The 22,799-nt window shown below is 47.5% G+C and overlaps 2 protein-coding genes across 5 annotated transcripts in view; both read right to left on the bottom strand.

Moving 5' to 3' along the window:
• Positions 1-252: 252 nt before the first annotated feature.
• On the bottom strand, positions 253-6,641 carry tigara (TP53 induced glycolysis regulatory phosphatase a). Its single transcript, XM_035426114.1, has 6 exons — positions 6,227-6,641; positions 5,227-5,264; positions 4,445-4,566; positions 4,094-4,171; positions 3,489-3,599; positions 253-2,102 (listed from the first exon to the last, which is right to left on the bottom strand). Exons 1-6 carry the CDS (start codon positions 6,256-6,258, stop codon positions 1,677-1,679), a joined length of 807 nt encoding a protein of 268 aa, XP_035282005.1. The 5' UTR covers positions 6,259-6,641; the 3' UTR covers positions 253-1,676.
• Positions 6,642-7,462: 821 nt separating this feature from the next.
• Positions 7,463-22,799, bottom strand: part of ccnd2a (cyclin D2, a) — a 167,409-nt gene continuing 152,072 nt past the window's right edge. For 2 of the 4 annotated variants that reach the window (XM_035426113.1, XM_035426111.1), the window contains exons 4-5: positions 19,433-19,581; positions 7,463-13,165 (exon numbers count right to left, since the gene is read on the bottom strand). In XM_035426113.1, coding sequence (XP_035282004.1) covers positions 12,992-13,165; positions 19,433-19,581 — 323 coding nt within the window. In that variant the 3' untranslated portion in view covers positions 7,463-12,991. The remainder of the gene's footprint in view (positions 13,166-19,432; positions 19,582-22,799) is intronic. The other 2 variants (XR_004766162.1, XR_004766163.1) reach the window with 2 other exon arrangements.

Here is a 22,799-nt window from a genome sequence, read left to right as displayed (position 1 = left end):
ATTATCATGTGACTGATGACGTCATGGCAGAGATGTCTGCATGCCGATGGCATAGAAAATCTGCCTATTCCGCACCTTGCGAAGGTAACTGCTTGTTTCCAGAGGGATGCGTGGGAGTGCTGAATCACAGTGCGCTTCGAAGGATGCTAATGACATCAGGACTTTTTTATTTTGTTTCCTACACAGTGCTGTAGAATTTGAAGGCTTACACTTACATTGCACATTTTGAGCATGACCAAACAGAGCCCCAGATCCAGATGTTACGTTGCTTCTTTAATTCTTCTGTAATGTGAAACATACTGTAGACAAATCATAAGGCATTCAAAATATAAGGAAAATGAGCAGTCTTTAATCACCATATGCAAGTAATTTCTTGCTCATAAATACAAAGTTGTTTCTTCTCAGTGAAGTATTTCGCTGAATCATGCAGGACTCATTAACACTCAGTATCTCAGGTAGTTTGGGTTATTCATAAATACAGTTATTCAGCAGTAGCTTTCTTGGACACATCAAAAAATTATAATTAAATTAGGCCAGCCAGGAGACCAGCAGCAGGGGACCCCTCATTTAGATTGATGTGCATACAGTACTTAGTGTGTGGATCCTGCTAACTGAACTCATGGACGTTCAAGTAGTAATTCACTTACTGCATTCGCATTTCCCACACTCAGCCTTTATGTATTCCATACAGAGCAGGGCACTGGAACAGCAGCTCATTATTGGTCAGTTTATTACATCATCCGTCATATGAGATACTGGAAAATGACTGAATGTTGGGTCAATACTAGTTTCCCATGCAGCCTGACTACCCTGTGACCGTGCACTATAAGTCTATTCCTCAGTACTGAACTGAAGTACTGCATGCTGTCTACAGCAACCGGCTCAACCATATGATGGCACAGCCAAATAAGTGACCCCTTCCCCTCCCAAAATTTTTTAAACATTTTCTGCTCTCCCTTGGTTGTTACATGTAGTCTTGTAAAATGAGGCTGTGATTGTTGTGAGCCTGTTGTGTTATACATGTGTTGGGCTGTCAACAGAAGAAAAAGACCCAATGACTTATAATTGAAAAACTGCTTTACAAAATCAGTCAGCACATAAATTACAAAATGTCTATTATTTTTAAAAAATCAGGGACAAGATTTTTTCTATTCCTGTAAAGCTTACTACTGATCCAACAAAAGAGGGCCCATATTTAGGATTTATTTAGCATTTACCAGAGAGCAGAGGCTTCACCATGCCAAGACACTGATACCTTGCAGGAATGTTGGTTAAGGGCATCCAATCAATACCAATAGCAAGTCTAATGAGTGAAGCTTCCTGTTTGGGATGTTCACACACCTACAGTGCAGTTAGTGCTGAACATGTACAGCTCACCAACCAGGAAGAGATGTTTTTTCTAAAAAGATTAAAATGTACTACTTAAATTTATATATTTTGAGCATTCTTCGTGCATTTTTCAGTTTTCGCCATCAACCAATTAAAATGTTTTGACTTGCATATCTGCTTGAAGGGAAGCATGAACCAAATGATGTCATATGGAATGGATTTAAATAAAATTAACGGAACCACATTTTGACTGTGGGGCTGCAGCGCCCAGTGTTCTGCTCTCCTCCTCCCTCCATCAGCTACACTCTTCTACTCTTCCGCTATTCCCTCCCTCCTGCACTCCTCCGCTAGTCTGTCCCCTTGGCGGCCTTCAAGTGCTCCTTCCTGTTGATGAAGACGCAGCGGCAGGCGACAGGGGCGGGGTCCGAGTCGGTCGGCCGCAGGGTGAAGACGAATCGGCACACGCCCGTGTTGGGACAGGCGGAGAACAGCTGGGACGTCTTCGCGTTAGCGGGGACGGAGCAACCCAGGTCCTCCACCAGGTGGCGCACCGCGATGCGCATGTAGGCCCCGTGGCTGACCACCAGGGCGTGGGCGGAGACGCCCAGGAGCCCGTCGTCGGGCCGGCCGGCGAGGGGCCCGTCGGTCCCGCTGTGGGACGCCGGGGGCGCCCCGCTACAGTTCGGCCCCTCCCGCTGCTCGTCTGGGCTGCAGTGATCGGCCACCATGCGCAGGAACAGCACCCTCATGAACTCCTCTACCCGCAGCTTCACCTGCGCAGAGAGTACAGTGTCTTTCTCTCTCTCTCTCTGTTTCTCTCACTCACTTACACTCACACTCACTCATTCACACACACTCAAAAAAACTGAAGCACACGCTCACACACACACAGTCTCTCTCCCTCTCACACACACACACACACACACTTTCTCTCTCTGTCACACAGACACACACACTATAAAAAAAACCACTCAAACACACACCAGTTCCCACCGGTTCAACCCTGACACAACACCTCCGGCCTACCTAGCCACTGTCGATCCAGGTAGCACCGCCCTGCTCTGGCTGCGAGACAGAGGTCCCGAGCTTGTCACCTGACTATGACACGTCACGTAACCCTACTCTGTCACATGGGGTTTAGACTGATGTATGAAGAGACAAGCAATACCTCACAGGCAACCCGAGACCTGATTGGCTGTGGAATGAGTGGTTTCTGAACTACCTGTCAAAAGAACATCCTCTGCTTCCTGCCTATACATTCTCAATGAGGAGTGACATTATGTTAAAAAGGAAGGAAAAAAAGAAGACAGTACAGTATTAAGTACTTGTACATAACATTTGTCCCATTTTCAACAATGGCTAATTACTATATTAATAGGTCAATGAATTAAGATGCTTGTTTCTGATATCCAACAGTATTTCCATGACAGCTAGATGAGTCTGCTTTATTTGTGTCATGGTGCCATCTACTGTTCATTTTTGAAAACTGCATGCCAAAATGATCCAAATTTGCCTTAATTTCCATTCTCATTTTCGGGGCAATTTTAAGCATTCAGTTAAAGAATGATGAGCCCCAATTCCATAAAATTTCATATTATGTGAATTAATTTCACACCAAATGATTTTAACTAAAAATGAACTAAAACAGTGGTTCCCAACGCTGTTCCTGGAGATCTACTGTCTACTGCAGATTTTCATTTCAACTGTAATTAGGCACAAGTACTTCAACTAATTCACAGCTCAGAGAAATCTCTAGCTGTTGAAGGAGGTTTGCTTTTTTTAATGTTTGGAGCGAGAACCTACAGGGCATCTTATCTCCAGGAACCAGTTTGGGAACCGGTGAACTAGAAACAAACTAATTTTAATGTATTGTAAAAGACTGGAGACTCGTTAAATAATAAATATGTATTTTTATGTGCCTCATATGAGAGGTAGAGCTGGATGCAATCAACATGAAGGCATCATGTGATTAAGAGCTACACTGAAATGCTGATCCAGGCTGCTTTTCAAATGAAAGCCAAATTATCTCCCTTCTACTTCCAAACCGTGACACAGTGAAAACCTGCTGAGGTGACAGGGACTGTGCAATGGCTCTGTGCAATGGGCTTTGTGCAACGCCCCTGTGCAACGGCTCCAGGGTCCACGGACCTCGGCCTCACCTGCTCCGGGGTCTCCCCCTGCGGCGGGGTGAAACTGGGGCAGGACTGGCCGGCCGCGCTGGCCATGTTCTTCAGGTGGTCCACGGGCCTCCCTTCCGCGATCCCGAAACTCTGCACGGCGACAGGGCAGCGTGAGCCGCGGACAGAACGCTCAGGTTAACACACGGACACGGACACGCGTGCACGCGCGCGCACCTTTTAAATACAACTCCTCCAGTACTCTAAGCACCACGGGCAGTTCCATGGTCTTCACAATTCTGCACGCAGGCAACGTAACATAGGCGGATTCAAAATCAACATAGGTAGACCTCATTCATGTATTTAGAGTAATCTCTTAAGAAAATGGAAAAACCTGTCCTAATTTAGGCTGCTAACACAAAAGGGGTGAATACGTGTGAATTAAGCCATTTTCAGGTTTTTATTTTTAATATAATCAAAATACACTATTTCATTTGAACATTGTAGAGATTTATTTATACAGGAGTAGGGGAAAAAAATCACATGAATATATTTTAATTTGACTTTGCAACACAAAAAAGGAGAAACAATAAAAGGCGGGTGGGTGTGAAAATGATCTTCAGGCACCATACACAAAGAATACCCACCCTCTCCTTGAGCAGGGGGTCTCTGATGACCTCCAAGCCTGAGCTGTGTAGGTTGTTTCTCAGGATGATATCAGCGGTCTGAAATGCATATGAGGAACAGGCAGGGAGTGTCTGCTTTAGGAGAAGAAAATGCTTAAGGGATCCATAAGCTCCCTGCTAATAACCATTCATCTGTAGGGAGAGATTTACTGCAATACTATTTAGTTCTATAAGTATTGTTTTATATGAATTCTTACACAAGTTAATGCCCTTAATGCTGTTGATTTATAAACACATCGGTGGCCGGTTAGCTAAATACAGGTCTTTTAGACTCTAGGTTCTGCAAAGCTACTATGACATCACACGCCTCACCTGTCTGGCTCGTTGCAGGTCGCTGCTGAACGCATTGGTGAACTTCAGGTCACTGAGGTAGTTTCCCACAATCTCGGCCTGCCACAGCCCAGTCTCTGATAGGGGCAAGTCCACACCCTGACCTGGAGGACCAAGCCCAGCAACAACACAGCATTCAATGAACCACAGAATTAAAGCATATTTAAGAGCTTGGCTGGAACAAAAGACAGCACTGTATACAAGGTCCTTGAACCATCTATCACCCCAAAACTCCTGGGCAGGATATCCCTGAAACCTCATTTAAGGAAACAGGCCATTGCAGACCAGTGACATTTAAAAGCTAATTGTGGTAGTCGTTGGCACCTCCCAGCACTACCTGTGAGACACATGCTACAGTGCTTGTGCACCACTAGGATGAGCATTGATACTGAACTCAAATAAGGTACTTTTGAGCACAGGCACACATGTGGGGTGGTGGTATTTTAGGGAATAATATTTCAAAATGGTAGATGAGCTTGACAAGAATTGTTTTTAATTGCACGATGAACACAAAAGTCATTTCTGGGCATTGTGGTGAGAATCTGGTTGGTCTCCTACTCAAATATGTACACAGTAATTTGAACTCCAATTGTAATCCTCCACACAGCTACAGGTTACATAGGAACCTCGACCAAAACCTGTGTCCTGTGCCATGTAAGCAAGTGCAACAGTTATTTTAACAGAAAATGATGGCTTGAAATGGGCTTTAAATGCTGGTTAATAAATGACAGTGGTTTCTTCAAACATAGACGCAATATTTATACCTTGAAGTAGCTTGTCCTTATTGTACTGGGTTTCACCACTACAAAAGCAATAAGGAGAGTGTGTTGTAAGTTAACAGGTGTTAGTTACATACAACAAAACAAACATAAGACAGACACGAACACAGGGACAACTCATCAGGGAATGAAGAGGTTGTGCCCATGCAAACATAGTTGTGCCCATGGAAACAGCAGCAAACTCCAGATATCCACCATGGTTTCATCAATATGCATCGTTAAATACAAGGGGTACACAACAAGGGCCGATCCGTTTCAGGATTTTGTGCCAACTTCTATAACCAGCTGAATCATCTTGATTTTGCATTTGTATAAGCACCAATGCAGTCAGCTTGACAGCTAGTTAGCTGAAGATACTTCATTTCAGTAACCGAGATCACCCTACTAGGACAGGGGGGAAATAAAATAACTGAGTGTGTTAATTGTAAAATTAGCGAATTTACCTGCTAGAGAAGACTGCGTTTTCCCCCCAGAGATGATATTTATCGATATAATTGTGCCGCCTTTTTAACATAATTCTACGCTTGCGGGGCAGGCATTCATCACGATAAAAATAAATTTTAGGACAGCCCTTCTGATATTGCTTGTGTTGAAAGTGCTGCGATGGAAACATCGATAGGTTCTCCGTCACATCTGTACATAATGTATCGATAAACAAATAAGGCATTCTTCACCATCGGAAGAATTTTACGACAACGGAAATACAGCACTTCTTGCCGCATTTGCTTTTTTTTTTTTTGCTAAATTAGTAGGCTGCAATCTAGAACAAATATACTTTAGTCGCTAACATAATAGATTATGCGAATCAGTAGCTACCACGTATTTGTTCAGATAGCGTAGAGCTAGAGCTATACACATACATATAGAGCTCTCTGATAGTTTGGACAACTTAGACCATGGTATATTCAGTCAGAATAGAGAGGGTGTGCCAGGCTAGCACAAAAGACAGTAACGAAGTCGGAACACGGCGATTGGGTCTACTTACTGTCGGACTATTGTTAAGCCAAATGTAAGCATTTCCGTTCTTGCTGCTTGAGGTAACTGACTTCACTAACCTTTTCTTTACCGCTAATGCAGCCGCTAGCTATTCCCATGCGGTGAAAGACAGTGGAGTAATACAAGATTCTGATTTGCCCCTAAGAACGACTTGCTTGTTATTGACAATGACATTGGTAATACGCGAATACTCGTGTCTATCCTAAACGTAGCGTGCGAGAGTAGAAAAGGCCAAAGGCCTGAACGATTTTAGGACCCGACTTGACCACAGAACAGAGACTTAACAATACGGAATTTGTTTCAAACAGCCTACTCAGCTGTTAACGTTTAAAGTATATTTTTTAGTATAGCATCTTCGTGGAAGTATCACGGCGCGGTTTGATGACGAAGCCATAGTGTTTAATGTGATTGGGCCTGTAAACAGTCACGCTTTTTACATGACCAATGGTATGGATTTAAAGAATTACAGTGCTGAGATTTATATTTTTTTAAGAACGCCTGTGTGCTAACGTTTTAAACCCTCGGATATGCCAGACCTTTCCTTTATACACGAATGTACTCATAACGAGTATAAGCAGTGTCTATTCTTCATGTAAATGTGTCTATTATAATGAAAATGTTTTTAATCCTGCAAAGCATGATGTGGGCATGCTGTCCTAAAACACTTTTATTGTGTAATGGTAGCAGCAGATCTCTGTGAATACACTCGTATCACAACAGTTTTACAAAATAAAGGTAGGTTGTAAGACCAAAACTAGTATTAATGTGATATAGTTTCTCATGTCATGCTTGCTCCCTGCACCTCTTGAGTGATGGTCTTATGTTTAGTACAGTTTACCACTTATGTCATCTAGCTGGATGTGGAGTTGTGCACTTGTAGTTGTGTAACGAGTGTTGTGTGTCTAATTCATGTATATTCTCTAAGAAGTGTCTTCAAGAAGGTTGAATCATAAGCAACATTCTGTACAAATATATTAAAGGGGCAGTATGAAGAGGCATTTAAAATGTAATTTTAATTTGAAATATTGTGTAGATGAATTGTGAACACAAATGAAGATTTGGACCATTATAACTACAGACCAGGGACTGTAAAAAGATTGCCCTGAAAACCAAGCCACATTCAGCACAATGATGTGCCTAGTGTATATTATGGCTGGCAAAATACGCTTGAATTTGAGGGAGACAAATTGATTACAAGCAAATAAAGTGAGAATGGAGGTAAGAGTTTCATTCATGGTGAGTTTATTGACCGTACAGCATGCCTATATCCTTCACAACACTTAAAAAGGAATCCTCTTCAAACAGATCAATAAAGAACTGATTAATCATAGACAGACTTGTCAATACTGAATTCAACACTAACTCTGAAACTCATATGTTAACTTACTACGCCTTCAAGCCCCCAGATGAGTACCGGGGAGACATCCAACTGATCAGTGGAACACAAAACACCTTGGGGGGTACTGGCCTGTCACCAACAGCCGCGCACCGAAGAACCACCATCTCGTCTGCCTGGAAACCATGCAAAATCCTTAGCAACCGTTACCGAGATAGGATGATAAGCAATCTGCAATTTTAAATTTTTTTTTTTTTTTTTTACAAAGCCATCCGTAATTTGTGAGTAAGTTTAATCAGTGTCACTGGGATCTGCTACTGGGATATTGGGGGTTTCCAAGCAGAGAGGTATTGTGACTCCTGTTTTTGATCTCTTTATTTCAACAAAGAATGACATAATGCCCCAGCCAGGCACCAAGCGGATATCAACAGTGTTCTACTTCCCTCACCCCCAACATCTCCCTCCTCTGACCAGTCACCACCACTTTCAATACTACAGCATTCTCCAGTCCACCTTCCTGTATTTACACCCACACACTGCTTAACCTTTTTCATTACTTTAATTTAAAAAATAAAAAAAAGGAAGACAGATGTGAGAATAACATTTATGGTGTCACACTCTTTAAAGCAGAAGTTTATTGAACAGAGATTGTGCAACAGACATGATTGAGGTACATGATGTGATCCATAGGGGAGGGGAACAAAATAGTGAAATCCACATTGTTCTCAGAACGTCACAAGTGGGTAATGATGTCATAATTGAGTTCAGGATGCACCAATTGGCCAGGCCAGGTACTGAGGGCCTGATGCATCCACGTATCCATGGCAACAAGACCAGACTGATGAAACCACACAGAAAGAAAGCAAGGATGACTTGTGTTTTCATTTAGTCAATGTTGCATCAAGTAAGGCACAACCGAAACAAATTCACTGACCCACAATGTATGGACATACAAATGGTCTAAACTGGAGCCAGTCTGAGTAATTAACATTTTTGTCTGCATTTACTGCGATACTGCTCTTACTCAAATTACCCACAGTCTCACCCTAAGCACTCTCATTTAACGTACATGACGTCCATTGAATGCCAGAGAGATTTTTATGGGCAGACACTGATTTAATAAAGGGCCAATGGTATACCAGTGTTCTTGTCCCCCTCCACTATGTTTTAGTCCAGGTGGAAGCCCCTTCTGCCTAAATCCTCTCTTTTGGGGGAATCACTTCCCTCACAATTCTCTAAATGCACAACAGAACTGTAATTTCTGATCTGCCTTCCAACTCTTCTGGCTCCCTGAAAAACTGCAGGGTTGTGAGGTATTGGTCAAGGAGAAATGGTATTTTTTTGTCCAGTAAACCTGAGGTGTATAAATACCGCATTTGCAGAATGTGACGGGGAAAGAAGATAGAGGGGAAAAACAGAACAGAAACATGCTATTTCAGCAAACTGTACAGAGAGCATTTCCAGTCGAATACTCATTTCATGTTCTTCTTTTACCATCTACTTCAGTATTCTGTATTTTTTTTAAGCAGTAATTATATTATAGTAAAAATGTTTATAAAATAGCAGCACACTCAAGTGACATCACAACTAGGTAATGTTATTGTGTATACAAATGAAACAAAATCATAGCTTTTTAGCAGCGCAAAAAAAAAAAAAAAAAATAAATACAATACAGACTTGATGATATCACCCTCCTTCCAGCCCTCTTCACTTTGGATTACATTATCGAACCCCACCATACTCCAACCACTCATAAAATAAAGATAAACAAACAAACCAAAAAAACAAACAAAAAAAAAAAACAAAGAACAAAAGAAACAAAACTGCGCATTATATTTTTTTCTGTTCATAGCAATTTTAAAACCTCAGAGCCACCTAAATAAAGAATTTCAGAACCAGTTGAATTTTCAGTGTCCGGATCATTCTGTATCAAAGTATCTCATAATTGATGCTAAGAACTAGGCCATACATGACACTATGGTAATAGGAATAGTTGGAGGGCTCCACAGATGGGAATGGGGCAGACCATCCCATTGGGTGTGTTAGAAGCATTTGTTCAGTTTAAATGCTTATAATACTCTGATCCCCTCCACCTGTAATACCCTCCTATTGAGTCATCAATAGACATAAACCGCAGCACTTCCGCCTCCTTAAACACAATGAGACTGTCTATTTGTCTATTTGTACAATCCCAACAACGTCTTCGTGACGCCACATAATTTGTATGTGTTGCCATACCAGAATTATGTTGCGGTTCGCAATTCAGGCACTGGTCCGAGCGCTGTTCTGCAAGGCCACTGAGAAGATCCCTAACCTACTGCAGTAGGGTAGATATCACTGAGCAACATGGCCCACATTGCACCAAGCTGTCTGCTTATGTGCCAGGTAAATGGTCACAGGACACTATTTACTATAATGGAACGGCACAGTTTTCTCCTGAACCCACAAATATTTCCCACTGGGGTTGGGCGCATCCTGCTAAATCTGAGAATCAATCCTCCGGATGCGAAATATGTTTTGTTAGAAGAGGGCTGTGAAATTTGTTCAGACATTAGTCCTGCAGAGTCTGAAACACAACACAGCATGCAGGGTATGAAAAAATGTGAGATTTTTTTTAACTGCAAGCTCGTTATAATGGTGGCATCTGACAGAACAGCTTAGTCTTTTTTAAAGAACATATCAATTGCTCTTAGAACATGTGCAAAAACTAACATAAGAAAAGTTGTTGTAACTTTTATGTTTTGTATTCAATCCAAGTCATTTTGCTATGGAGCAGACAAAAAATAAAATTCAAGTAAAATGAATGTCTTTTTTTAATATATTTTGATCAATAAAAAAATAAAACTAAAAAAAAAAAAAAAACCCCAACCAACAACAACAACAAAAAAAATCCTAAATCAAAATAGCAAACGTTGTCTGTAGCCGTTTAGAAATTTTCCTTGGCATTTTCTTTTCAAATGGATTGTTTTCTATTTTAAGATAACAATGAAATGGTCTGACCTCTTTCTCCAGCTGGTTCTATTCTTGGAATGTTTTTCAGTTGGAATGTCCTTTGTCATAGGTGCTAGGCATTACCACAAACACCTATGTGCTTTTGCCATGGGAACACCTAATGTGGGGAAACCAGCCCTACAAAATAAAAGAAGAAAAAAAATGCACAGAACCCCCCCCCAGAAAAACATCCCCACATAATCCACTCATGCTGACCATTTCATTTGTCCCTTGGGGAGCGCGTTTTCAAAGTGCTTTGCAATTGAAAAAAGTTATAGACAGTGGTAGGAAGATGCACACCTTGAAACGGGAATGTAGCGGCACAAAGTGTTCCACCACTTCAAACTGCTCCCCTGTGTCCCACCTTTTTTTGTCTTTATGTATCTTTAGAAAAACTACAAAAAAAAAAAAACTACAATTAGAACCTGGCAGTGTCACACCTGCCCCTAATTCTGGTATGCCATTAAAGGACAGAGGACACAGAGCACAAACATTTAAAGGCATCATCTGATGGAAGGGAACTCTAGCTGGCTCTCCTCTTCCTCCACCCACCAGCCACAACCTCCCCAATCTCTCCCCCCTCTACAAAGCAGCATGCTCCCACCTACTCCACACTCCTTCCACCACCTCCCCCCCCCTACCAAACACACACATGGACCCCAAACATGCTTTTCCATGCAGAGCTCTCCCCCCAATTCACAGTCCTCCTGCATGCCTGGTCACCTGCTTTCTCACCCTGTTCGCCCTCTGTCACCCCACATGCCCAGTGTCTCTTTCTATACACACACTCACTGAGCCACAACTTCATTCTCACTCAACTGAGACAACAGCGCCCCCCTCTGGGCACAACCTACTCTTTTTTCACAAAAGCACAACTGGGTGCCTTCTCACCCAGAACTGACAGAACAAAACAAACCAAACAATAAAATAAAATAAGATAAAATAATAAAAAATAAATCAGAATAAAGATACGGTATCTTGTATACAATAAATGCAATCTCTGCGTGTAACTCGGCAATGAAATGCAACACCTAAATGCAACTCTGATGGCAGACAGAACTCAGGAACAACAGCCTCATTGCCCCTCCACACATATATGTCTGCCAGCCATATCTGCCACTGTCTGTTGGCGCTCTCTCTCTCTCTCTCTCTCTCTCTACCAATGCAGACTCTCTCTCTCTACCAATGCAGATGCACATCGATAGCTGGCAGCCGTGCTTTCGCAGCGTACAGCAGGCGAACGAAGCACCCCCTCCCTAAGCCCCTTCCTCCCACGGTTCCTCTAAATGACGCGTGCGACCGCACCCCTTCCCCACCCTCAGCCCCAGCCAGTTACCACACACACACGCACATGCACACACAGACACACTGAAGCAGCCATTTCCTGACATCAGAAAAAAATAAGCTTATTGAAATCTTACGTTCAAAGGCATTCCCTGTGATGGAATAAAAATAACCTTGACAATAATAATAATAATAATAATAATAATAATAATAATAATAATAAACAGATTTGCATTTCTGCGCTATGAACCATTTATGAAAGTTAAACATTGGCTTTCGTATTCAGCCACTGCCCTGACTTTGGGACCTTTGCTGTCCTAACCTCAGAGTACTTGCTTTGATAATGTCCAGCGGCCGCGAACCTGCACTGTCCTCAGGCCCACGGGCTCCCCGCACACAAACCTGCACTGTCCTCAGGCCCACGGGCTCCCCGCACACAAACCTGCCCTGTCCTCAGGCCCACGGGCTCCCCGCACACAAACCTGCCCTGTCCTCAGGCCCACGGGCTCCCCGCACACAAACCTGCCCTGTCCTCAGGCCCACGGGCTCCCCGCACACAAACCAACGGCCTAACGTCTGCCGGGTAACGCAGGTGACGTGAAGACGTCCCATATTTCACCCAATGGGAACCCAGCGTGTGCGCGCCCTAATCCAAGGATACATGCCCCGCACCAAAAAAGAAAAAAAAAAAGAAACTAAAACAAAACAAAACAAAAAACAGCCCATATTTTCATCCCACAAAATGCAAGCCCACTATCTCAAAAAGCCTTTATAAACTGTTTATCATATTTTTCTTATTAAATATAGCTATATTATGCATATACAATCATAAACAGCAAATATGAAAAATACGATAGGTTTCCCTTCTGTAAATTTGAGGCACCTTTTTTTTTTGTTTCAATGTAAAACTTTTTAAAATATTTATTTAATATCTAAAATAGCTTGTATTTTAGGAATATATATGGGAGCAAATTTCATGAAACAAAATAGAAAAAACAAAAACAAAAAAACAAGATCACCTAGCGAGCCAGCATTTTGTTGTTGTGGTTGTTTTTTTTTTTTCTTGTTTTCGTTTTTTGTCGTTTTTTTTTCTGGTTTTTGATTGGTTCAAGAATTTTGTCCTGGGGTGGTGCTCCTGCCAGCTCACAGGTTGATGTCCCGGACGTCTGTGGGGGTGCTGGACTGGTCCAGCTCGTCCAGGGCCTTGTTCCTGGGCCCAGCCTGCTCCTGCTGCTGCTGCTGCTGCTGCTGCTGCCCCTCACGAAGGCTGCTGACCAGGACCCTCTCGATCTGCTCTTGACACTCTTTCAAACAGTCCTGCAGCAAAGCCAGAGAGAGCGAGAGACATTTACATTTACATATATAAATACAGAGAGCGTATTTCAATATTTAAACAGAGTCACATCTGAACATCCTCACACTTAATCCCATAAGAGCTCCAAGAGAGTGAAGCCACCTTGTTCTGTCTACCACTCACCCAAATAACAATTTCATACAAAATCGTCAAATTTGAGGAAAACACATTTCAGCACAAAAACACAGAATAAATGCAAGGTAACACATAAGAGGGTGCATCTCTGACCCACCACTGGATCATGGCTTTTATCTGTCCGTGCATTTAATGGAAGCACATGCCACAATTTCTGTTGATATGGCAATCCAGTCATACTTTGTGGTACATTGGTTCAGGTTCATGAAGATTTGAAATATATGGAATTCCAGTTTGCTTCAGTTCTCCTGGATGCCAGCGAGAACAGGGAGAAGGGGAGGGTGACAGCAGGCACTGGATGGCCACCCCAATCCCTGCCCCCTCATAGCCAGCACGGGGGCCAGGGCGTGACGTCAGTGCACTGGAGCTCAGCCCCCGTCACGCCCACCAGTGATCCTGACGACCACAGATACACAGGTATTACCAAAGCTATGTTAATTACATCCAGGTCTCCTGGGGAACATGAGGGAGGTGTTTCTTAATGAGAGCCAGGCACTGCCTGCAGGGGAGTAGGGAGGGGGGAGGGGGGAGGGGGGGTGAGGGGGGTTCACCTGAGACCCACAGAGCTCTGGTTACAGCTTCAAAGAGTGACAACTGAGATAGGGAGGGGGAGAAACCAAAAGGGCCCCTTAAGAACCTGCACTCCCACAATGTCAGCCATTATGGTGGGATCGAGGGAGCGGAGGCGAAACCAGGAGTAGGCAGGCAGACTGTGGGAAGAAGAGGGCTGCCTCAGGGCTGGGGAGGAAAGCGAGAGCTGCTGCACCGTCCTCCCGAGGCTCAGGGCGGGGCTCCCCGTGCATGGGTAGGAGGAGGAGAGTGGATGGAATGCAGATATGTTCAGCTCTGACATTTCCCACAGAAGATCCCTCTGAAGGCACTCATTCTCCAGTGTGGGACGTTCGGCCCCCTGGTGGCCCCAGGTGGAACTGCAGCTTGCAGCCTTCTCCCCGCCCACACCTCCCTTTCTCTCTCCCTCCCTCCCTCCTCCATTCTGAAGCGGAAGAGGGCTGTGGGAAGACTGTGTGTCACAGCCCTGCAGCCTGAGGTTTCTAAAGAATGCAGGCGGCTCGCGAAGCAGTGAGCAATATTTCGGAATTTGTAGCTAATTAAAACACCATGTGCCACAGTCTGAGTCTGTATTATGACTGGCGGGGACAGGCGAGCGTTGCCTGAATGAGAAGGACAGGGGCTTGTCACCAGCAGATTGTTCTTCAGGGGCTGTGGGAAGAGCGACTGTGATTTCTACTCATTACAATTGAAACAGCTGAAAAATCACCAAAGCGTGTCAGGCTACATAGCCGGCTCAAGAACAAAGTTTAACTGCAGCATTTTTCTTATGAAGCTGATCTGCTTAACCTGCCACACCATGCGGCCATGTGCTGCCCGCACGCAGCATCCTGGTCTGCTGTATGGAAGTGGTCACATGACCACTAGGCGGTGTAGAGGCATGCCAATCTGGGACAGAACTGCTCACTTCCCCCCTGGCCCCGAAACAACTTAATTCAGTATATTGTAAAATGTCAATACTAACTTGCTTGTGCACACCGCATATTCAGTAGATTGCATAATGATGAATAATCACCCAGTGGATACACTGCCAGGATAACATTGTGCCTAGATCAGTTTTGGACTGTGTGTTTCCATGACAATTGAAGCTTGAGGTGGAGAACTGGGGTGTTGTCCCCCTTTCCCGTAATAACGTGGAGGAACCCAACCAGCAAAGTCACAATCTTCTCCAGGGCTTGCCACTTCCCCCCAAGATGTGCTCCATTAGTCATAAAGAATAAAGTCCTCCTGGAATATTAACTAAAGCATGAAACACATAAAGGAACTGCCTGTGTCTTACCGCAGGAATGTCAGGCCTTATTTCTTGAAAGCCAGTCCCTTTTCGCTTCTCTTTATAGCAACGGTACCGATCCCATGCCAAGACCCAGAGGCTTAATTCGAGAGGCTTTAATGGCTTCAATGTGTGACTACTGGAAAGGGCAATACTGTTTTTCTGGAAGGTTCCTCGTGTTTGAAAGCTTTGAGGGTTCTGCCGATGAGGTTGGCATGGAGACGACGTGCAGCGGTTAATCCGCACACCCACGGCCCCAAACAGCCACCCCACCCCACCCCACCCCAACCCCCGCAGGCCCCCGCCATCACATCCGCCATCTCCCAGGCCTCAGAGCTCCAGCCAGGTCCTGAGGAGTTAACGGCGAAGGGACACGTGTCTGCAGGATGTGCGTGACGCCTCTGAACATTCACCCAGTCATCACGGCTTGTGAAACAGGAAGCCGTGCAGACGACCGGGCCCGGGGATGCTGAGAGCAGGCCGTCGTGAGGAAACGGAACAGTTCTCTTCTTTAAAAAAAAAAGAAAAAAAGAAAGCAGCAGGCTCTGATCGCTCGGCTTCCAGGCCACGAGGAAATGGAGACGACAAAGATTCTGGATTAGCGCCTGCTCCAGGGGCCCGGCACAATGGGCCAAAGGCCCCCGCGGTGTGATCCTCTGACCCCAAGGGCCCGCCAGTCCCATCTTTTAAGCCCTACTTCGCCATCTGAAGTCTCACGTAACAAAAATGTCTCGCACATTGCAGAACTACCTCGATCAGGAATCAGCATTTTCCAGGAAAACGATTTCAAGGATCACACACGCAAAATAACTGGCACAAGTATTTTTGTGCGTGGACGCACAAGCGCACACGCATACGCACACCGAAATTCTACGCGACTCGCAATTCATGACATCACAAGCGGTGCCGTTTGGAGTGTGAGCGTGTCTAACGTGAACACAAACACAGACCAGCCTTGCAAGTGGTATAAAATGTACTCCTTGCAATTTAACAAGTTCACATTACCCACAAAGAATGTTATTGTGGAAACTTAGCTGAGTTTTCAAGCCTCGTTTGGCATTTATATGTTACTCTAATAAATGAGCAAAAACAACTCTTTCATACTTCAGTTGCCCAGAATTACAATTGCCACGGACTATCTATGCATTTCACACCTCACTGTAATGGATCCTGCAACAGATGCCACCTTAACAGAGGGACATGCATTAACAGAGTGAAGGGGAAAAAAATAATTAAAACAACAATCCCAACAAATTCTATTTGAATGAAGCGTTTCTGAGGCAGGTTTTAATCACCAGCAGGCTTTGTGTTGAGCTGCAGCACTGCAGTCACACTGAGTGCCCCACAGCAAGAGAAGAACCCTGAGCCGCATGTTCTCATTTGGAATCGCCAACACAGCCAGAGAGACATGACACACGCCTCTCACAACACACAAACTCATACACACACACACACACGCATGCGCGCACACGCAGACACACACAGACACAGACACACACACACACACACACACACACACGCATGCGCGCACACGCAGACACACACAGACACAGACACACACCACACACACACACACACACACACACACACACGCATGCACGCACACGCAGACACACACAGACACAGACACACACCACACACACACACACACACACACACAAAAGCGAGGAGGCCCACTTCTCCTTCATTCAGCTAAAATATGCTGCCTCAGCTTCCTGTGTAAGCTGGAGGGCTGTCAATGGCGCTGAAGAGTTTCCTCTTATTTCTGAATGGAGCTGGAGGCGACCCCTCCGAGCGGCAGAGGCCGTCCCCTCTCTGTCACCATGCGTGTCCCGCGGCCGGCTGGGGGAGGGGGGAGGAGCGCGGGTTGTGGGGGTCAGAAGAGGGGGATGTGCGGGGGGAGGAAAGAGGTGCAGGAGGGAGAGCTGGAAGAGGGCTGGGAGAGGGGTGAAGGAGGAGATGGGGAATAAGGAAGAGGGGGGTTCTGTTACTGCGAGTGAAACAGATGAATGAGTGAAGGGCTGTTGCCAAGTCAAGCAGAGACAAACTAGGAATGTGTCTCCCCCCCCTCACCCCCCCACCCCCTCTCGCCCACCCCTCTCTCTTTCCCCTCTGAGTGCTGTTTTTGTCTGCAGCTTCCTTGCATACTGAAACGCAGGCAGCCTCCAACAAATAATACCTTGTTTCTCACAGACACGTTCAGGAGAGGCTGGCCAGGTACAGGGCAGCGTTGCTGGGTTATCTTTTTACATCTCAACTCTCCCTCGTCCAATTCACACCAGGAAGCATTTATGGCCGTAACGTCACTCATTTTGTCTTTAAACGGGGTTGCATCACGGGGGGGGGGGGGGGGGGGGGGGGGAGCGCGCTGGTATGTTTTCCCGAAGCACGGCCTATTAGCATCCAGGAATTTTGCGGAGTTGATCAGAGGTCCGGGAGTTGAGCCCTGTTGACTCAGGCGCTGCACCGTGACGCGCGCGACTCCACGCCGCTGGGACGCGCCAACTTCGCTTCCACCAGCGCGGCGCAGGACTTCAGACGCCGCGCGCTGTCCGGCGGGTCGCGTCCCGCAGCGACGCGTCCCGGAGTACCTGGACGAGGCGGAGCCCCGGTGGGCCGGGCCGGGTTGGGGCGGGACCCGACGCACGCTGTGGGCACGCTCGTTTTGCTTCGCCGCGCATCGGACGTCCCGCCGCCGCTGCGTCTCTTTCCCGGAGGCAGCGAAGCAGCAGCGGGGGCCAGGGCCGCTCCCCCGCTGCAGGACAGCGTGTGGAATGCGGGGAGGGAGGTGGGGCGGGGGGGGGGGGGGGCACCGCAGTCACGGCCCCAAACCGCAGCTCCCCGGGGCAGTCTGACCACCCGCATCACATGCTACTCACAGGCCACTTCACACCCACTAGTGACGGAGCGCTGAACCAGGGATCCATATTAAGATTCTGCAGGCAAACTAACGGCGGGTCTAGCATCGACCTGCCTCTGTTCCAAATGACAACCCCCCCCCACCCCCGCCCACACACACACACACACACACACACCCATACACACACACACACACACACACGCACACACCCCACAGCGATGCAAAGCACTGACAAAAGCCAGGCCCCGGCACCCAGCATGCATCTTGCTGTGTTTGGGCTATGCGCAGCGCCACACTGATTCCTGTGGGGCCCCAGCCCTGCCTGGCTCCAGCGGGCACTGCGGCTGAATTGAGAGAGGCGCTTGCAGGGGTCCTGGTAGAAGACCGGGCTGTGGGAATTGCTGAGGACGCTGCTTTTCACAGACTCCCTGCAGCTTTACGGCTTCACCATCCAGCGAGGAGCTACGGCCGCGCTCCTCAATGGAACCGAAACCTGGACCGCACCGAGGCCCGGAGGGGTTTCCGCTGGACAGAGGGGCGGCTGGGACGGGCGTGGTTATTTTGGGCCGAAACGCCTGCCAGCCTCGCCCGCCACTGCTCGGGAAACGCTGGTTTAGAGGGAACCCTGCGCTGCGGGCAGTGCCCGTCCGACAGCGCCAGCTCCGCCCACGTCTCCGCGCCAGCTGCCCGCCAGGCCCCGCCCGGCCCCGCCCCGGCCCCGCCCCCCGCGAGCGCGACCCTCAGCGTAGCGGCTTGCAGCGTAGCGGCTACCAAGGTTACCGCCGACCCGCGAAAACAGACGGCTCGGCCAATCAGATCGGGCCGAGCGCACGCCGCTCCTCTCGCCCCCGCGCGACGCCGCAGGTGTCTAACTGGAGGGCAGAACAATCGCCGGCTTGTCTCAGCGACGGGGCCCTCAGACTGGCAGCCCTTCAGCGCCGTGTTTTCTCCTCCTCCTCAGGAGAAATATTTCAGTTATTTATGCAGGAGAGCTCCGCTCCGTTCTGCCGAGAGGTCAGCGGAAATCTGGCCGCGGCCCCTGCCCGCGGACCAGACCAGCGCTGGCGCTATGAGCGGGTCTGTTTGAGTCGCAGTTTGAGCCGCACGAAACGCGGGCACCACATGCCGCGCCGACAGAACCTTCCAGCGCGAACGAGCCTTCACCGGCGACAGAGATAAAGCACAAGCAGGCCGACGTCTCCGCTTCTCCCCAAATCACAAGCAGCACATTGCTTACCTATCTGAGCTTCAGAAGCCCCCCCACATCTGGGACAGCCATTATGAGAATATTCTCCCCTTTCCTCAACATCAAAACACCTCACCGCGGTGTGAGCGTCACCCAAACTGAGGACATTCGCCCCCCTGACGATGAGAAGACTGACAGCATCTCCTCACCACTTCTGTGTTGATGATTTTGGCTAGCAGGTCCGTCAGGTTGTCGCCCAGGAGCGCCTGGTCAACGTCATCCAGCTGGAGTCCGCAGATGGCCGCCCCGAAGCTTCCGGTGGCGATCATAGACGGAGGGTACATGGCGAAGTTGAAATCTGAGGAGAACAAGAATCCAGGGGCGTTACTCACATGCCGAAGGGTTGCGGGAGTAGAGTAGTAGTAGGGAGTAGTAAAAAAACAGGAAAAATACACTCAGAAAGGAAGAGTTTGTGGCGTGAACATTATAAACACTTGCTGTCTGCTCTACCTTCTGGCTCATGCTCTGGGCAATGGACCCTAACACCAAAGAGAGGGTCTTTAAAATTCTTTATACACATAATATTTCATTACTTTACATAAAATTTCAGAGTTGACCAAGGGCATTAAAAGACTCAATTATTACTGGCCCAGATAAGTGTTGGCCACCAATATTGGTGTACCTTCACAACAACCTAACATGCTTCGCTTACAAAAGAAAACAAGTAACTAATGCCAAAACTAAAGGGTTGCCATTGAGCAGTGAACTGAAAAAGTCATATCTAAAGCATTTCCGAAGTGTCTTTATTTCATTGTGTCCAGCGGTCGCACAATGGGCCTGGCGCCATGCATCATGGGAGTGAGCGGGGTGAGGCGTAGAAGATAAATAACGCGCTTCGCCGTGAGGCCTGCGTGCAGCCCTGGCTAGTGACAGAGGCCAAGGATAACCAGAGTTCACTTGGCTCCTGAATGAGGCTGTAAAGTCCCTCAAGTCACCCTCCTCGGGCCATACACCCCTCCCTAACCACCCACCCCCACCTTTCTTCCCTGTCTGGAGTGAATCGTGTGCCCCCACACGCCCCCCTATCCATCCCCCCCCCGCCCCCCCCCCCCCCAAAAAAAAAAGACCGAGAGAAAGCTGGGCAGCCCTTGGAAAGGGAGGAATAAAGAGGCACAGTCCCCATGCCAGCGCTCTCCGCTGTAGGTCCTTTTTTCCACGTGTGGTCACAGGCGCGCGCCTCAAAGCCCAATAACCTTGTTAGCTCCCCTCACTGTCATTCATAATGCAAATAAGACAGCTTGCAAACGGGCCAGAGGCCTGAAAGAGCAACTGGCTGAGAGAGAGAGAGAGAGAGGGAGAGCGAGAGGGAACGAGAGAGAAAAGGGTTCTTAGGCTTCCCTCCACAGCGTCTGTCGGCTACCCGTCTCCCCCCCCCCCCCCCTCGACCCCCCCCTCGCCCCCCCACCCCCACCCCACCCCAAAACAAGCCACGCGGGTTGGGGCTGCTGAATGGCGCACACGGGCTGGGGCGGCTGAATGGCGCACATGCCCGGCCTTTGTTGTTACAACCGGCAGCGATTTGTATTAGCGGGGCTCCCATTTTTTTTTTTTCAGCATATTAATTGAGTGCCACCGCTGGCGGGCCCCGGCGCGCCGCGCAGGAGAGCGTGGCTCCATTGTCTGGAGTCATCACCTCATCTCACGCCATTGAGTGTCATGGCACTGACCCCTCTCCGCTGATACCGACTCAACCCGATGGGCCGCACAAAGGCTAGGAGGGGAGGCAGGGGTTTTTTTTTTGGGGGGGGGGGGGGTGGAAGAGGGGGTGGAAGAGGGGGTGAGGGGGCCAGAGGGGGGGTTCTCTTTTTGCTGAACATCATTCTCTAGTCTGTGTCCAGGCCCTGTTGATTTTTTTTCATGATTAAAGAAAGGACACCTCCCCCCCCCCCAGCCCCCCTCACCCCCCCTCCCCCCCCACCATCGCTCTGTTGCCAGGCCACCTATGGGCTTGTGGACATGATGGGAGGCAGAAGAACAGTCTGTGCATTACCATATTGCCATATTCAATTGCAAAGCAAACTGTGTGTGATGATTCTAAAGGGGATTTTTCTTTCTTTTCTCTCTTCTCTTTTTTTTTTTGCAATCAAAGAGCCAGCCCTCCACAGGCCTTTTTAACATTCAGAACCAGGCGCTCTCTCATCTTGGTGAGTCTGTGTTGACAAATAAATGAACTTATTATACACTCCTGTGCTAAGAGCTGGGCCGGGGCCAGAGGGTGATTTATTAAAGACGGACTCAAGCTGGCTAGGAGGGGGGAAAAAAAGCAAGCGGGGAAAGTTGTTATATATGACCCTGTGTTGAACATGGTTTTCCCTTTGAGTAATAAAAATGTGTATTTAAACATTTAATACCTACAGTAAATATATTCGCAAATCAGCTTATTCACACATACTGTATGCATACATACACACACATACACACATGCGCACACACACACACACACACACACACACACACGCACACACGCACCACACACACACACACACACACACACACAAACACACACCACATACACACACACGCACACACCACACACACACATACACTTACGCACACACACACGCACACACACATTTACACACGCACACACACACACACACACACACACACACACCATACCCACACACACACACAGCGTGCTAGTTAAGTGGGGGCCGCCGGACACCAGACCGACTCCCAGCGCTGGGTGAAAAGGCCGGCCCGTCGGGGTGGGGTGGGGGGGGGAGGCGGCCGGCGGGGACGCATGTGATGCAGAGCGACCCTCCGGGGGGGGGGGGGGGAAGAAAGGCCGCATTTTCCTGCAGCCCTCATTGATATTCATGCGGGAGGATGAGCAGTGTATGTATGTGAGAGCAGCGGACGCCCGCGAGCAGCCTCTCGCGAGCAGCGCTGCGCTGCCCGGGCCGCGGGGCCCTTTCACCTTCAATAGCCCGTTCTCCTCCGAACCTCCGAAAAAGCTCCACGCGTCCCGGGCCACGGCCAACTCCTGGGTGGGTCGGACGCACTGTACACACATTTAACTTGTAAATTAATTAAGGCTGGAAACTTGAACGACAGCCAGGAGCGCGGTAATAAATCAAGCGCTTGTATTTCGAGGGGGTGCAGAGGTTTATTAACCCAAAAAAAAAAAAAAAAATCTGGAGGTCTCCGCTGATTGCCGTAAGCTGTGCACAAGCAACCAGGAATACGTAAACATCTTCAGAACTGGTCTTAAAAGTATTTTAACCACTACTTACGAGAAAATATAGCAAACTTGAATGTGCACGTGCCTGTGAGTGAATATTTATGTTTTATTATACAGGCATGCTACACTTAAATCCTTTGGTGCACTGTACGCGTCACTGTGGATACAAAGGAGTAGTTCAAGCATGGTTACAACAGTAACCGTGATCCTGCTACATTCTCAACGTGAGCCAATTAAAGCTTCTAGAACAGCAACTGACAATCACTACTGCTTTATGAATAATGCCAATCTGTCGACTGTTTTGCACTCTCAGCAGAAAACCTCCAAACGGC

The sequence above is a fragment of the Anguilla anguilla genome, chromosome 7 (assembly GCF_013347855.1).
Source record: "Anguilla anguilla isolate fAngAng1 chromosome 7, fAngAng1.pri, whole genome shotgun sequence".
NCBI lineage: Eukaryota > Metazoa > Chordata > Actinopteri > Anguilliformes > Anguillidae > Anguilla > Anguilla anguilla.
Note: the sequence above shows the minus strand (reverse complement) of the source record. Positions and strands in the feature narration are given on the sequence as shown.

What these genes read in the sequence shown, in the direction of transcription:
- tigara (XM_035426114.1), bottom strand. Translation starts at nt 6,258, where the DNA reads ATGCTTACATTTGGCTTAACAATAGTCCGACA. An exon ending in GGCTTAACAATAGTCCGACA is followed by an intron (nt 5,265 to 6,226) that starts GTAAGTAGACCC and finishes TTGCTTTTGTAG; the next exon opens with TGGTGAAACCCAGTACAATA. An exon ending in TAAGGACAAGCTACTTCAAG is followed by an intron (nt 4,567 to 5,226) that starts GTATAAATATTG and finishes TTGGTCCTCCAG; the next exon opens with GTCAGGGTGTGGACTTGCCC.